General features: G+C 38.9%; 1 protein-coding gene across 3 annotated transcripts in view; it reads left to right on the top strand.

The window, feature by feature from the left end:
• The first annotated feature begins 981 nt into the window (after window positions 1-981).
• Window positions 982-15,723, top strand: part of olfm1b (olfactomedin 1b) — a 28,996-nt gene continuing 14,254 nt past the window's right edge. Inside the window, exons 1-4 of one of the 3 annotated variants that reach the window (XM_084138184.1) lie at window positions 982-1,447; window positions 12,884-13,033; window positions 13,772-13,927; window positions 14,451-14,966. In XM_084138184.1, the coding sequence (XP_083994310.1) occupies window positions 1,382-1,447; window positions 12,884-13,033; window positions 13,772-13,927; window positions 14,451-14,456 (378 nt within the window). In that variant the 5' untranslated portion in view covers window positions 982-1,381 and the 3' untranslated portion in view covers window positions 14,457-14,966. Of the gene's footprint in view, window positions 1,448-11,168; window positions 11,686-12,883; window positions 13,034-13,771; window positions 13,928-14,450; window positions 14,967-15,723 lie in introns of those variants that run through there. The other 2 variants (XM_084138183.1, XM_084138182.1) reach the window with 2 other exon arrangements.

Below are 15,723 nucleotides of genomic sequence, written 5' to 3'. Positions count from 1 at the left end.
TTCCACACACCAATCAATAATGCATAGGACTGGCTATTGATAATATAAATCTTCCAGGCTTAACTGACCACAACTTACTCCTGCATGTCTCCCCACACCTAGAGTGGCCCCAAAATATATTGGACACTTAAAATGTCTGAATGTTATTGCAAAGATGATAAAACATCAATTTAAGTGGCATCTTGACAAATGTTGCAGCGTCTTTTCTCAGAAATGACTTTAATTTTCTTCATTTTTGCTCAGTGACTTGTAACTTTAGTGGAACAGTATATCTGTTTTATCATTTAAACACTTACATCATTTTTTTTAATGTTTCTTATATATATTTAGGTCTCTCCAGCTTACCAAGGCTGCATTTATTTGACAAAAAAATACAGTAAAAAACAATAATATTGTTAAATATTATTACATTTTAACTAATTATTTTCTATGTTAACATATTTTCAAATCTAATTTATTCCTGTGATGCAAAGCTGAATTTTCAGCATCATTACGCCAGTCTTCAGTGTCACATGATCCTTCAGAAATCATTATAATATGCTGATTTGCTGCTCAAAAACATGTATTATTATTATCAATGTTGAAAACAGCTGTGCTGCTAAATATTTTTGTAGAAACTACAATACTTTTCTCAGGATTCTTCGATGAATAGAAACCTAAGGAATTGCTAAATATTAATTTTAAAAAAAGAAGATCTTATCCCCATAAACACACCAAAACCACAAAGAACATCTTAGCAAACGCATAGCAATTCCCTGGCAACAACCAGAGTTTCTTCAGAAAACATACACATCTAATTTCGTCTAAAATACTTTGTATCCTTCATTTTAAACACCATTTTCAAAAAAAAAAAAAAAAAAAAAACGCCATTTCTCACAAGTGTAGTCAGACTGTTTTGACGCCACGCAAGGCTCTACCAATTAACTCAGTCTCGCTCTTCCTCCTCTCCCGCATCCCCGTTGAATTTCCCACGCGCGCAGCATGTCACATCCGGTTTCAGCACCTCGGACAGCTCGCGCTCGCACTCCCCAATCTTTCTGCCTCACACATCGCGATACACACAAAGTTTTGGGCTAACCAGACCACCCTGCGTGACGCTAAACCTCCAGAGCCGCTAATCTAACAGGGACAGAAGTCGACGGTCGGGGAGGCAGAAAGACACACGGGAGAAAACGGGAGGCGTGAGACGACGCTCCGCGCGCGAGATGCCCAGAGACGGCTGCGCGAGACCGAGTTCTGTTTCTCTGTCATTCTGTTGCTGAGAAGAGAGCGAAAGAGAGAGAAGCGAGAGACCGGGGACAGAGGAGCGAGGAGAGAGCATCATCGAGCGGGTGGACCGGATCTGCATGCGAGAGCGAGTCCGAGCGAGCGGAGGCGCGAGATGCAGCGCGTGAACAAGCTCTTGAGTCTCATCGTGCTGGTGCTGATGGGTACGGAACTCACGCAAGTAGGTCTATCGCCATCTTTACCTCCCACACACACACACACACACATCGAACACAGATCAGACTGCGGTGAATTAGCCAGATTACTGTAAAAAAGAGATTAATAGACGGGATTACAAGCGGAGAGATATGGAGAGTCCACGGTTATACTCATTAGCTCACAGCAAACACGAGAAACAACCTGCACGCGTGCAAGTTGCAAGAAAAGCGCACGATTTACATATTTGTGCCCCAAGAAAGCCCAATTAAAGGAAACATTCATTATAACATATTAGGATTCATGCTACTGTATATTTAATCATCATTTACTGTTGAGATTGACTTTGTATTCTTTGTTTTGGGTCTCCACATGCAGCACTGTATGGGTAAAAATAACAATAATGAAAGCTTTTAATGTGTTCTTCGAATTGAATCAAACCCCATCCAGCAGATCTTACCAAAATATTAGACATGCACTTTTCAGAAATGTGACCAAAATGATATCCAATACAATCATGTTGCTTCTGTTTGTTGTCAGATCGATCATGGAAAATAGACATTGCAGAAAAACACAAAATAAATATAGCAAAAATGTATCTCTAGAGAGATCTTATGTTGCATTCCATTGCATGTATTTTTTATAACTGGTGTCTCCGAGCCCCTAAAGGATGTTTTTAGTGTATCACAAGTTCAAACACTAGTACAATTCATTAAGTATCAACCTGATATAAGGATGTTTCTGAGCTTTTAAAGGCCTTGAGAGACCAGCTATGTAATATTAATGCAAATATTTTGTGGAGTTGTAATTGCACATTGCTATTGTCAGCACCACACCAATTACATGAAAGAGTGTAGGAATGATTTGAAAACGTCTACAGTACATAATGCATAATTATGATTATATGATTATCAAAAAGAGGGGGAATGAATATATACATTTTTCAAATTGGGTAATAATTGTTTCTATATACCTTAGGATAGATGTGATATTTCATTTTACATGAATGAAAAGATGTTATAGTATATGTACAGAGTTTAATGGGTTGAATTGTACCTCTTCCTTGATTTTAATTGTTCAGCCAATGCAACGCTGAAATAAACCACACAACATGGCTTGTGAAAATTAAACGTGTCAGATCTGCAAGTCCCTCATTTTCATTTACGTCAAATTAAATATGGCATCTCCCCTTGTGTACGCTCCTTTTAAAATGGACACTAATATGGCAAAGTGTTACAAAAAGAAACTGGAGCTTTGCACTAGAGAATTCGAGAGCATTTGGCCGGTCTTACTAACATTCCCCAGTGCGCAGTGTTCTTGGCTTCTACATATGCAAACAGTGCTCTTCACGCATCAGTTATTACTTTAACCAGCCTCTCACTGTAGCATGTATTTTCATATTGATCAGAAAGGATGAGCATGTGATCCGTACAGCCTGTGTAAATGTTGCATTAGGCTCGCAGCGGGGCAGCATGCTTACTCGGCATGTGTGCGCAAGTAAATCTCAAACTGACTCTGCCAAACCCATCAATTACTGCCACGAGGCTCGGTCATCTTCTCATCTCAGAGATTTACGGCCCATTGAATCTGCGACAATTTGGCATTTTGCTCAGCTTTACCCGGGTTAGAGAAGAAGACTTCGCACAAGAACATATACAGTACACATGCACATGGTAGCCCATATCCAAAAAGCTTTCCCACAGCTACACATAGAAAAGTAGTGTTTCTTCACAGTAGAACAGCATTCTGTGATTCAATTTGGCTCTGCTGTAAGTATTAAATTAAATACATGAAGTACCTTAGGAGCACAGGTGTGAGCAAATGCATGCCGGAACTTGCATAAATGTGATCTAGTATTAAACTTTCAGGAAATTGTCATGGTTTGATAATTGTGTTGTAGAATGGAAATTGAACTGGCTTTCAGAGTTGAGAGTAGTCACAAGGTCCATTTGAGTTCTTTGTCTGTTCTGTTCCGGCCTCCAGGCGTGTTAATGGACATAACCCCAACACTCTTAAAAATAAAGGTTCCAATTAGAACGAAAAAAAAAAGAGTCTAATGTCAAAGGAGAATCTATGTGAGCTTTTTATCCTCTATCTCTTTAGAAAACCGTCTGTGTAGTGATGCTTTAATGGACCACGCATCAATATGTTATATAATGTGACTTCAAGATCTTTTTTGATCTTAAAGAACCATAATAAGAACTCAAGAGCCCTGTAGAGAGAAAAGTTGATAAGAAGAACAGTTGAAGAACCTGTTGAAGAACTTGCAGAACATAAAAGAACATTGTTTTTCATAAAACACTACTTACTGAACACCACCCGAATAACTTCTCCTTAAATGTAAATACCCCTCAGAGAATGCTTAAACGGTAACAGCTGCTGACCCTAAACACCGCTCAACAATTCCCCCACAGTACACATACTAAACACCACCCACCATCATGAAACACCTCCAAAATGCCTCCCCTTATTGCCCATAAAACATCTCCTTAATGGAAAAAACACTCTCTGAACATCAACTAAACTGAACACCACCAATAAAAAAGATCATTACACCACCCACAGAACAGCTGGTATACTACAGATTTCCTAAACACCACCATCAGTTCACCCACTTCACTAGTTCTAAAACTGAAACAGTTTGACAGAATGAGGTCTAAAGTGATCTCATTTTAAAAGACAGTAACATAATTTAGGTCAGAAAGCATCATATTTCCCACTGTCAAAGTTATGCGCCAACCATCGATTAGATTCAAATTGATCCAACCAGCAGTTTCTCTAGAGGGCTTAATATATCTAAAATATACATATAAAAGCATTGAGTAGGTAATATTATCCAAGCTGACCCCCTCATCGTGTGATCATGTAAAGCAACACTGAGTGGAGGACACTGAGTTTGTTTGACAAGAATTGCAGGAAGAAGCTCAAGTCCTAGGAGACATAAGAACAAATTTAGAAGATTTAGACCTCATTTCTAATAAACTGGTAGCTCTTTATTTATGTGTTAGATATGTCCCGCACAAAATGTTCTGTTTTAAATAGAAATACGTCAACACAGGAAAGCAAACTTGTCATGGTGATTTCACAGAGTCTCTAGTAGGGCTGTCGCGATAACCGCAATATTGTAGTACCACGCTACTGACAAGCCAATAGCAGAGGAACGCAAGTATACGCAAGGCTATAACCTTCTTGTTTTGAACTTCGTGCATGTGTATTGAATGTCAAATAAGTTAATAATGATAACAAGACTGTTTATCATGGTGATTTGTACAGAGGCTTCGTGGATTTGCACTTAAGCCTAAACAGACAGTGAATAAGATCGACTGAGCACATGTGATTACCTACGTCTGTCTTCAAGGCCAAGTCATATATTCGTGAAAAAGTTGCCGTGTCCAAGGAAAACAAAATGTTTGACAGAATGAGGTCTAAAATGATCTCATTTTAAAAGTCAGTACCATAATTTAGGTCAGAATGCAAGTTGGAATATTCCCAATATTAAACACATTATTGGAATTTTTTTTCTTGCATTAACCACTTAGCTCATAACTCTGGCACGGCACGTGTTCCTTGGGTTTCAGTGGGCCTGATGCTTCTGCTCCCAGTGCTGCTTATGCTGTCTTTTCAATTTGTGTTAATTTCCTAATCGTATTTCAGTATGTAGCCCAAGTCCAAATGTAGAATCCATTCAAACTTCCATTAACAAGAGAGAGATTGAGAGTGAGAGTGAGGGAGAGAAATAGATAATGTATCCACATTCCCCCAGCTATAGAATGGATGAGATTTGTTCTTGAATACCACGGTACAGATACGCATCTTCTATGGTCTTATCACCTTCATGGAGATAAAGGTCATCACCGTGGTCTCACAGAAGAGAATAATCTAGCCTGTGGATAAGGAGAATTATCATATTAGTAATGGTTCTGCCATTAATCGATTGTGTCTGGTTTTGAGTGTGAAAGGGAGATAAAAGAAAGCGTGTGTGTGCGTTTGAAAAGGAAACACAAGCTGTTGTTTATATGATGGCATTTTACCACCCCTGACACTCTTTGTTTCTCTCGAACAATCCAATCACACACACTCAAACACACACAAACACGCACCCACGCACACACACGCACCCACGCACCCACGCACACACACACACACACACACACTTTTTTTGAATTCTCCAATCGATCACTTGACAGATCTATCATCAGCATGCACTCAGTCTTTACACTTGCGTCGTCCATCATATAATCTGTAGCATCTGAACTGTGAAAGGGCAAGTGTGTGTGTGTTCATTGTTTTAGAAAAAGAGATGCATAAGGGTCGATGCACACAGAACATGTTATTTCCACTCCACTGCTCTACTTTTCCATTGTTTTTCTCTGTAAACATAGAGGCCAGGATATTATAGTCTTGTAGACACTCGGGTAGGCTGTTTTAACCTAAGCCACTTAGAAACCACCTCGCAGTCGCAACCAACTAGAATACTGTAGTGAGTCTTCAGTAATAACATAGCAATACATCAGCAAACAGCCAAAACAACCAAAAAGCAGTACAATTACAACCATTCAAAACACACTAACAATCACTAAGTACTCTTTAGCAGCATAGCAACAACCCTGGCAGCCACCCAAAACACCAAAGCAATCAAATACCACGCCATACACTAACATCCATTCAGAACACCCTGGGGTATTATATATTATTTGCAGGAATCTGGAATATTGAAATCGCTTTTGAATGCACGCTCGCTTTTTACTTTCATTTTCGAATTCATGATCACGCGTACTCTGTGTATAGGGAGCGGTGGTACTGACCACACGTTTTACAAGAGAAGCTATTTGTCAATGACGATCTGGATCTGTGGCGTATCAGGATAGAATTGTTGCATTATTCCAAATAAATAGATTGAGATTTACAAATTAATGTAAAGAGATTCACAAAAATGTATCAAACTCACAAATAAATATGCTATGATTGGTCTGTGCAAATGGCTGTTATCTGACTGACTTAAGTAGAGGTGGGTGGAGTCCACTTATTTGGTTTTTCTGCACGTCTTGAAGCTAGAAATGTTTCAAAATCCACAAATGCACAGAAAGTGATTCACAAACGCACAGAAAGCGATTCACAAATGCACAGGAAGCGATTCACAAACGCACAGAAAGCGATTCACAAATGCACAGGAAGCGATTCACAAATGCACAGGAAGCGATTCACAAATGCACAGGAAATGATTCACAAATGCGCAGGAAACGATTCACAAATGCACAGGAAACGATTCACAAATGAATGCCAGGCAGATTTGTGTTTGTGACATAAAACTGCTTAAAAAAACACTTGTAATTTTTTTAATTTGTGATTTTTTAAGAATTTTTGTGAAGCTCTTAACATTTATTTGTGGATCTTAATCTATTTATTTGTGAATTGTATTCATTTTTGTGAATCTCTTTACATTTATTTGTGAATCTCAATTTATTAATTGGGAATAATGCAACAATTCTATCCCTATAGGTGCGCACCAAATCCTCCGCCATCCTCCGTCACTCATCTCTCCTTACTCTTGTCATGTGATCAGTGAAATCTGAATCCTGCAGCTCTGTGTTGTGATTCTGCAGCTCATGCTGTATGGAGCAGAGAAGACGCTTTCAGCTTATAATTACAGCGTCCGTTGTCCAACTGAACTAAATGGTTTTTATAAGTGTAAAAAAAAGCAAAACGACAGTGCCGCGGTGGGCAAGTAATGTAATCGGGCATTGCAACACCCAAAACACCCTTGAATCTTGCCTGTGAATTTTACAGTTTTTTCTTCAAGAAAATACCAAAAATCTACCATCTGTTCACACACACAGCACTCTCCTTCCATTTACCAAGATAGCATTTTTTTTCTAAATCACAAAATAAATCCCTATGTTTCGAAGCAATTACAGACGGATATTCTACGAACTAGCTCTGAAAACAGCAGGAAGAACAGACTGCTTGGAGAACGCAGTGGAAACGCAGGGGAAGGGGAGAGTAAATGTTCAAACAGCAGGGCTCCGTTCCAAACACCTCTGCAGTACCACGGGCACCAGGGCCCAGAGTCAGCCAGAGCATCTGAAGTTTCAGAAGAAGAAAACTTCTGAAAACATGGACTTCTCCTCCTCCTCCTCCTCCTCCTCTCTACACTGCAGAACCGTTCAGGAGGTCTCCAGCACTCTTGTTCAGACCTATTGATAAATCACTTATATCATGCTGGACTGTTTTTTTTACACGCAGCCTGAAGCTGAAGGCTTTACTGTAGACCATTACAGATGAGTTACTGCTGCCACACTCTCCTTCTGTCCAACAGCTCAGATGGTTTCTGCTGCTACACTCTGGACCAACCATCATCTAGCGCTCCTGATCTACAGGATATTATCGTTTTGCTGCGGGCTGCAGAAATTGCACAGCCTACACATGAATTATTAAAGATGATAAAAAGAACAGTGTTAAAGGGAATCCCAATTTGAGATTACGGTCTTTGCTTCTAAGTTAAATTGAACGGAGCTATAAAACATTCATATTAGACGTTTACTGCACAACTTGTTTCGGAATTAATAGCAATATACCTGACCCAACAGATAAGTGCTTTTCTATGTGTTTTTCTAAAGAACATACAGATTAAAGAAGCTGTTCACCAATGAATAAAACAATTATGCACTCTACTCACATTCATGTCGTTCCAAACCCATGTGACTGACTTTCTTCTGTTGAACACAAAAGCAGATGTTTGCCAGAATGTTCACGCTGCTCATTTCCAATTAAACAGCATGTAATGTAAACGGATGCTGTCAAGCTTCAAATATCTCAAAAAATACAACAGGAGGGTGAGAAAATTATGGCATAATTTTCATTTTTGGACAAACTATCTCTTTAAGGTTTAGCTTTAACCTCATTGGCCTTAATGTTAAAACTGTCTTGATCAATTCGCTGCTTAACACCACAATCCAAGCACAATCTATTTGATGTCTTAACTTCTAATATCTATTTGAAATCTATTTGATGTAAAAACTTAAATTCTAGTCATAGTGTGTAGAGAGAAATAGCCAAAGAATCCATTTAAATTCCTGATGTTTATTAAATTAACCAACATAGACATTTGGCATTGCTTTTGATTGTTTGATTCGTTAGCCCAAAATTGCTTTATTGAAAAGTATTATTTAGCACAGTTTCGTAATTAAAAAAGTGTCAGCTTTTATCAAGAGCCAGAAAGAAAGCTAGATTGGAAACAAGTATTTAATTAATATGGTCAAGTTCACAGAGTTTACAGAGAACTAACAAGAACAAATCTTACATCAAAAATGAAAAACAACCTCCCTGAGGACACTAATTTATAGATAAGTGTCTATTTGACAGTTTTAAGTCCGAGGCCGTGACACAAGGTCGGCTAAACATCGAGAGCGTTCTAATAGGCTGCTGAATATTTTTATGCAAAACATCATCCTACTATGTGCAGTGGATATGTTTCTCATTAATCTGAAATAAGAACAGGCCAATGTGATTCAAGTTGCATTGTTCATTGGCACACACACAGAGATATCTCAAGGCCAAACAAATTCAAGCCCAAAGCGATTTGTGCTGAAGTGCCCTTCTGTTTCTATGGCTCTATCATTCATTCACTCCATCTCTTTTATGTCTCTCTCCATCTCCCCACACACAAAATGCAACCAGTGTTGTAAACGTGTTATCTGGGAGGCCATGTCCAGAAGATATTTAACTGTCATCAATTACTCACATTCGTGTTGCTCCAAACCTCTGTTTTCTTTCGTGGAGCACATGAGCTGCTCACTTCCGTATTAAAGCAGATGGGGACTTGGACTGTTGGGCTCTAAAAAATGAGAAAGAAACATCATAAAGGTAGTCCATTCCACTTGTGCCCTAAATTTCAAGTCAGTCTGAATTTCTAAACTTGCCTAGTCACCATTCAGTTTCATTGTATGGAAATAACTCTTTTTGTGTTTTACTGGAAACCGGAAATCATACAGGTGAGAGTGAACGATTGATGGCAGATCTGGTCCTTTAAGACCAGTACAGAAAGATCGGATCATTTCAGATCCACAAGCAAACCAAAATGTGTGTGTGTATGTGTAATAGACAGTGACAGGCCCGGAAAGAATATCTGCCCTAGATTCAGTGTTTTAGATGTTTTCTGTGTGATGTTTTATTAAAGTGAGGTTGGATATGCTGACAGAGACACAACTGGATGCCTGACACTCCCTGAATCTCTCTCTCTCTCTCTCTCTCTCTCTCTCTCTCTCTCTCTCAAAGGTCAGTCTGTGTAAAGTGCCGTCCCTTTAACATATTCATGTTTTTATCCAAAATAGCAGTTTATTTTAGACTAAAAATCTGGTTTATTTATTCAACAACCGAGAATGTATATTTAAAAACTTTTAGGTATATTTAAAAACTAAAAGACAAATGAGATAAGAATACTTTTTAAGTGAACACAGTAAAAACTATCCTGAACTAGGCTATTCTCAGGACATTGGTGTGTGTGTGTGTGTGTGTGTGTGTACATACTGTATATATATATATATATATATATATATATATATATATTCAGAAAAATTCTTAAATCTGTTTTAAACAGCAGGTTCCAGTTGTGACAACTTACCCCTTATAGTTTGACTAAATGCCTAACTGCATGGGGCATAAAGCTAACATGCATACTGAACTGTATCTCTTTTCCAGAGAAAAGAGTAAAAAAAAAAAAAAAAAATTATATATATATATATACTTACTTATAAACTTACTTGTACCCACAAACGTAATAATAATAATAATAATAATAATAATATGATAGAAATAAATAAAACTACCCCTGAGAATATAAGAAGTGTGACAAACAGTCCGGGTCTCCCCTGCTTATTTATATAATGTGATTATTTTTTTGTATCAGGATTCATACACATCTAACAATGACGCGTTTTGCACTTCTTGCTGTGTCACGACTACTCACTGTCATGGCATGTCTAGGTCTGTGAACAATAGGTGTTAACCAAGCGATGCATGAGACTGCACACTGCTCGTCCTGTCATACTGCCAGATAGTAGTCGGTATAATTGCATCAAAGTTCCGCCGATCACAACACGGGGGCGCTAGAGTCATTCTAATGCAAACTGAATTAATGCACTTGCGGCACTGGAGCGCATGGTGTGTCTCTCAATATAATTTATTTTCACTAACAATCTGTCTACGCATGTGCATGACAGATATTTACATATGTTTAAGGCTGCAATAAAGATATTCCAACCACATATGCTCCATATGTTTCCCTTTATTTATTTGTTTATATGAGAAATATACTATGTCTCTGATGTCTCGTGACACTTCTTTTCAGTTGTTTAACGCTACTATTTCTGAAAAATACTGATAAAAAAAAAAATGTTTAAAGTTGATGCTTAATTATGCTTAAAGACAACTTTGGTGGCACGAGAACGAAAAGAACCTCAAGATTGTGCGGCGAAAATCATGTCTTTGTATAATTTGCAAACTGGTGACAGTTAAGGGTTGTAATGGGAGGATAGTAAAAGGGAGAGCGCGAGAGAAATGTGATCATTATTCACTCCCGTTGACCCGGAGTGGAGCGTGACATTGGGATGTTTCGTTTACAACCTTGTGCGCGTGGCTATGACAATATCGGGCCATTAACGCGATCCGGTGCCAAGTGCAAATCCCTGGTGGCGCGTCTCGTGAGCACAGGGGCTTATATATGAGCGCGTGGCGCCGCCTTCTTTCTCATCCACGGAGAGCGGTCGGCGTGTGCAGTTGTAATCCATCCATAGTAATTCACTTGCGTTGGGAAGGCGGACCAATAAGGGCGTGAACGCACACAAAAGAGGCTTGGATAACAGAAAAGACACCAGACGGGACCAGCGCGGAGAAGAGGGTCAAAACTGCTCGGTTTCCGTTACTTTGACCACACCGGACTCCTTTTAACCAACGGCATAAATCAAGATGAGCACCATGAGACCGTCCGAACCGGGACCGTTAGAGGAGATGATGCGGATGATGGTGATGCACGAGGCGCTCACGGGCAGCGATGCTCGCCGTTATGGTTCCCGGGTGGCTTGTGTAGAATGAGAGTTTGGGTCAGTGCGCACAGAGATGTCGGTGCCTTTGCTGAAGATCGGTGTGGTGCTCAGCACCATGGCCATGATCACCAACTGGATGTCCCAGACTCTGCCATCACTGGTAGGGCTCAACACCACCAAGCTGACCGCGGCGCAGGGCGGCTATCCGGACCGGAGTATAGGAGTAAGTGTCGGGTTATTTTCCTTGAAAATACAAATGAAAAGTTCAGATATTAAGCAATTAACCCAATATGTGAAGAAAAAGAAAAAAATCCATTCGCGCATACAGTAGCGCGAATCAACTCCGTGTTTTTTGTCGACATTTAAGGGGGCGTTCACACGGGGGCGTTATTCTTGTGAATTCTGTAGTAGGCTATTCTTTTATTTTAATTTTCGAATGGAACGGGTCTTGTGCGCGCGCCTCCGTGCGCGTTCTTTCTCGTTTTCAGAAAGTGGCGATCACAGACATGCTGCTTGTGATGTCCTGGAATTTCGAACGCTTAGCTCATACATATTCAAATTTGTAATGTTGTCGTTTCAAATATGAGTGTTCTATATCGCCCTATTAAACTTTTTTATTTTATTTTAATGAACCAAAACTGCTGAACCAAAAAAATGTTTTTGTTGTGATTTCACTAGAATGAGATGCAGTGCATTCAAAGAGTAAAAGAGGTCTGAAAGCAAGCTTTAAAAAGTCAAACTTGACGCAACGTCTTATCTGGTATTGTGTGAGAACGTTCTTGTGTTCAAAAAATGGAACAGTATATCACCAACATTTAAAAACGCAGTTGTGTAGTTCTTCCATAGTTCTGTCATTTTCACTTTCACAAATGTAATACAGTATGGACAATTTTAATATAACTTTTAATATTAACAAATATAACATGAAACGACTGCAAAGCGGATAGAATCAAAGTCTATTTGCAGTGTGGTAATATTCCATTAGTGCACCATTGGTTTGGAGATTTAGGACTCTCCAGACCTGCATCAGCGGATGTTCATCAATCCTCCATCTGTTCCTCACTCTCACCAGCTCCACACACACTGTGATCGAGAATGGCACATGCAGTTCAAGAATGGCACAGCTGAACGGGACAAGATCCCTTCACTCTAACAGCTGTCAGTCAAATACAACCATAAAACTGTGTGTGAATGAGACTGATGTTTGTCTTCCTGGTAGTAGATGTAATGCTGCTGCATTCTGATTGGTGGGTGTGGATATGGGCGTGGTCTGATCTGATGTGGCATGAGCAGATGTGGTCTTGTGTAATCTTGTGTCAAATGTTTGTAATGCCAATGAGTATGGGATTATAAATGAGATAACCTTTAGATGTTGTATTACTGGTAAAATCACCTTTCTCTTTCTCTCTCCTCTCTCACAGGTTTTACCCGCTAACCCAGAGGAGTCATGGCAGGTGTACAGCTCGGCTCAGGACAGCGAGGGCAGGTGTGTGTGTACGGTCGTTGCACCTCAGCAGACCATGTGCTCGAGAGACGCCCGCACCAAACAACTCCGCCAACTACTGGAGAAGGTGACCTCCCGACCCATAAAGCTCCACTGCGTTGCCCTTGGGCATCACGTTACCTTTAATGCAAAGTTGTCACAGACACCGAATCTATGACAACCAGAGTTTTCCTACAGAGATCAAAGTGACCTAGAGGCATGAGCCTAACAACTCATAGACAACAGTATCATTCACATACAAACACACAGAGTTAATGAGTTCCTCTGGAACATGGCTGGAGCAGAGGCAAACAGCCTTTCCTCAGAAAGACAATGATGCAACTCCTCCGACACATCAGATGATTAGCAGACGTGGAGTGGAGCTCGCTAGTTTTCTGAAGGTCACTAGATTCATTATTTATGATGTTTTTAGAGTACTTATTGTTAAGTAGGTTTCTGGACTGTATTGACTGGTTCTGACTCAATTGGGATCATCAAGGGGCATCGGTAAGAATGCACAAAAGTCCAATCACTGTTTTTATACTTAACACTTATATTTAGACGTTTCTTGAAAACGAGATTATCATGATCTCAAACATGATTTTATTAAATGGTCCAAATAGCACCTCTTGTGTTAAATTATCGGGGGGAAAAATGTTTTTTAAAAATATATGTAAATATATGTACACACATATATATTAAATAAACACAAACTTTAGCGATTAGTCAATTTGACAGCTCTAATACATACACGTACATGTATAATTTCAATTTTAATAATATATCTCTAATAACTGAATGTTTGTGTGTGTGTGTGTGTGTTTAGGTGCAAAACATGACGCAATCAATCCAAGTATTGGACCAGCGGACCCAGAGGGACCTGCAGTATGTGGTGAAGATGGAAGATCAACTCCGCGGCCTGGAGACCAAATTCAGGCAGGTGGAAGAGAACCACAAACAAAACATCGCCAAGCAATACAAGGTAAACACACAATTAAATGCAAGCAATGCACATATTTCACATGAATCCACACATCAGCCCATATGGATACAGCACACACACACACTACAGACTGCATGCACACCTTAAATGCTTGTATGATTTTTGTGAAATGTGCAGACCTGTCTGACTCCATCCAAACAATTAGTGAACTTTTGTGCAAATGTAATATTTGCATTTTTTTGTAGATTACTACCATCAAAATGTAATCATACGAGTAATTATAATAGAAAATAATAAAAGTTAAGCGAGTAAAACTATAATTAAACAATAATAAAGGATCTGCACATTTCAGTTTCTATAATGTACCATAATCAAAACGTCCCGTGACACACACTTGAATCGTGACACATGCATGGACTGTAATATTGTTTGCACTCTGTAACACAAGCGTGCGTGTGCAAGTACATGAGCGTGTGCGTGTGTGACTGTGAGAGCACGTGAATGTGATAGATAGGTTAGCGAGTTAGCTCCCTGTGCTGAGTGTGTTGTTTCTTGCTTGCAGGGCTAACTATAAAGACATGATAGGAGAGCCAGAGGCCAGAAGAGGCAGGTCTAACCCACGATTGGCTGAAGTGGGCGTCAATCATGCTGTTTATGTCACGATTCTCATATTCTATACGACATTAGCTGTAAGAAACACTCCTCCCCCTCCCTTATCCAACCACCAATCAGATCTCCTCCTGCATGCTACTCTAAAGAATTGTTACGTTTTATTTATATGATCTACATTATTTAGTTTCATTGATATATTGCTATTATTATTATTATTATTATTATTACTACTATTACTATTACCATTATTATCTCATCTTTGCTAGTATTGCTTAAGTTTTTTTTTATTATTATTCCTCTTATTATTTGTCACTATGAATCTTTGGTTTTTGAAGTAATATGCGTTTTTGAAGTAAGGAATTTAATCTTAACATCACATTGTTGTATGTGAGTTGTAATTTCAGCATGTGTCCCTTTCTGCTGTTGCATTCTAAACGATAACTAATAAAGTCTTTTCTCAATTGTTTACCGTGTTCAGAGCGCTTCATTTCGTCGATAAATGTTTGTAGATCTATCATTTTTATACGAATCTCAATAGTTTTACTGCAGCTCGGCCTCTGGTCTCTCACTGGCTCTACAAGCACACACGCACACATACGCATGTTTTATGGGGACTTTCCATAGACATAATGATTTTTATACTGTACAAACTGTATCTATTCTGTCCCCTAACCCTAACTCTATTCCTAAACCTATCCATCACAGAAAACGGTCTGCATTTTTACATTTGGATATTGCCATCTTTGCGGGGACATTTTGTCTTCATAATGTAGTACCAGGACCACACACGCTTCTAAAAATAAATATTTTTAATGGTTCATTGCTATAGGAACATTTTTAAAAGTTTGTCATACATTAGAAGTTCTACAGATCAACATATTGGTTCAACTTTTTTTGAAGCACCAGTACAACACTACATGGCCAAAAGTATGTGGACATCTAGTTAAAAGATTTTAATCTACAACATCACTAATGTATATATATAAAAAGAATACTTTAGCATGCTTTTAAAAAGAGTATATTATGGAAATAATACACCTTTAAAGGAATATAATGAAGTGCGGACTGAATGTAATGTGTTTGGACACTGAATTACATGTTAACTGCAATTAAATGAAAATGTAATTTTAAACCCAAACCCAAAGTACATCTTTATATGTAATTTCATAATTATTTCTATTGTATTTGAAATATGCTTAAAGAATTCTGCCGAATGTACTGAC

This window comes from Abramis brama, assembly GCF_963993115.1.
Source record: "Abramis brama genome assembly, chromosome: 15".
Taxonomy (NCBI): Eukaryota; Metazoa; Chordata; class Actinopteri; order Cypriniformes; family Leuciscidae; genus Abramis; species Abramis brama.
The sequence above is the reverse complement of the archived record's forward strand: the minus strand, read 5'-3'. Positions and strand labels throughout refer to the sequence as shown.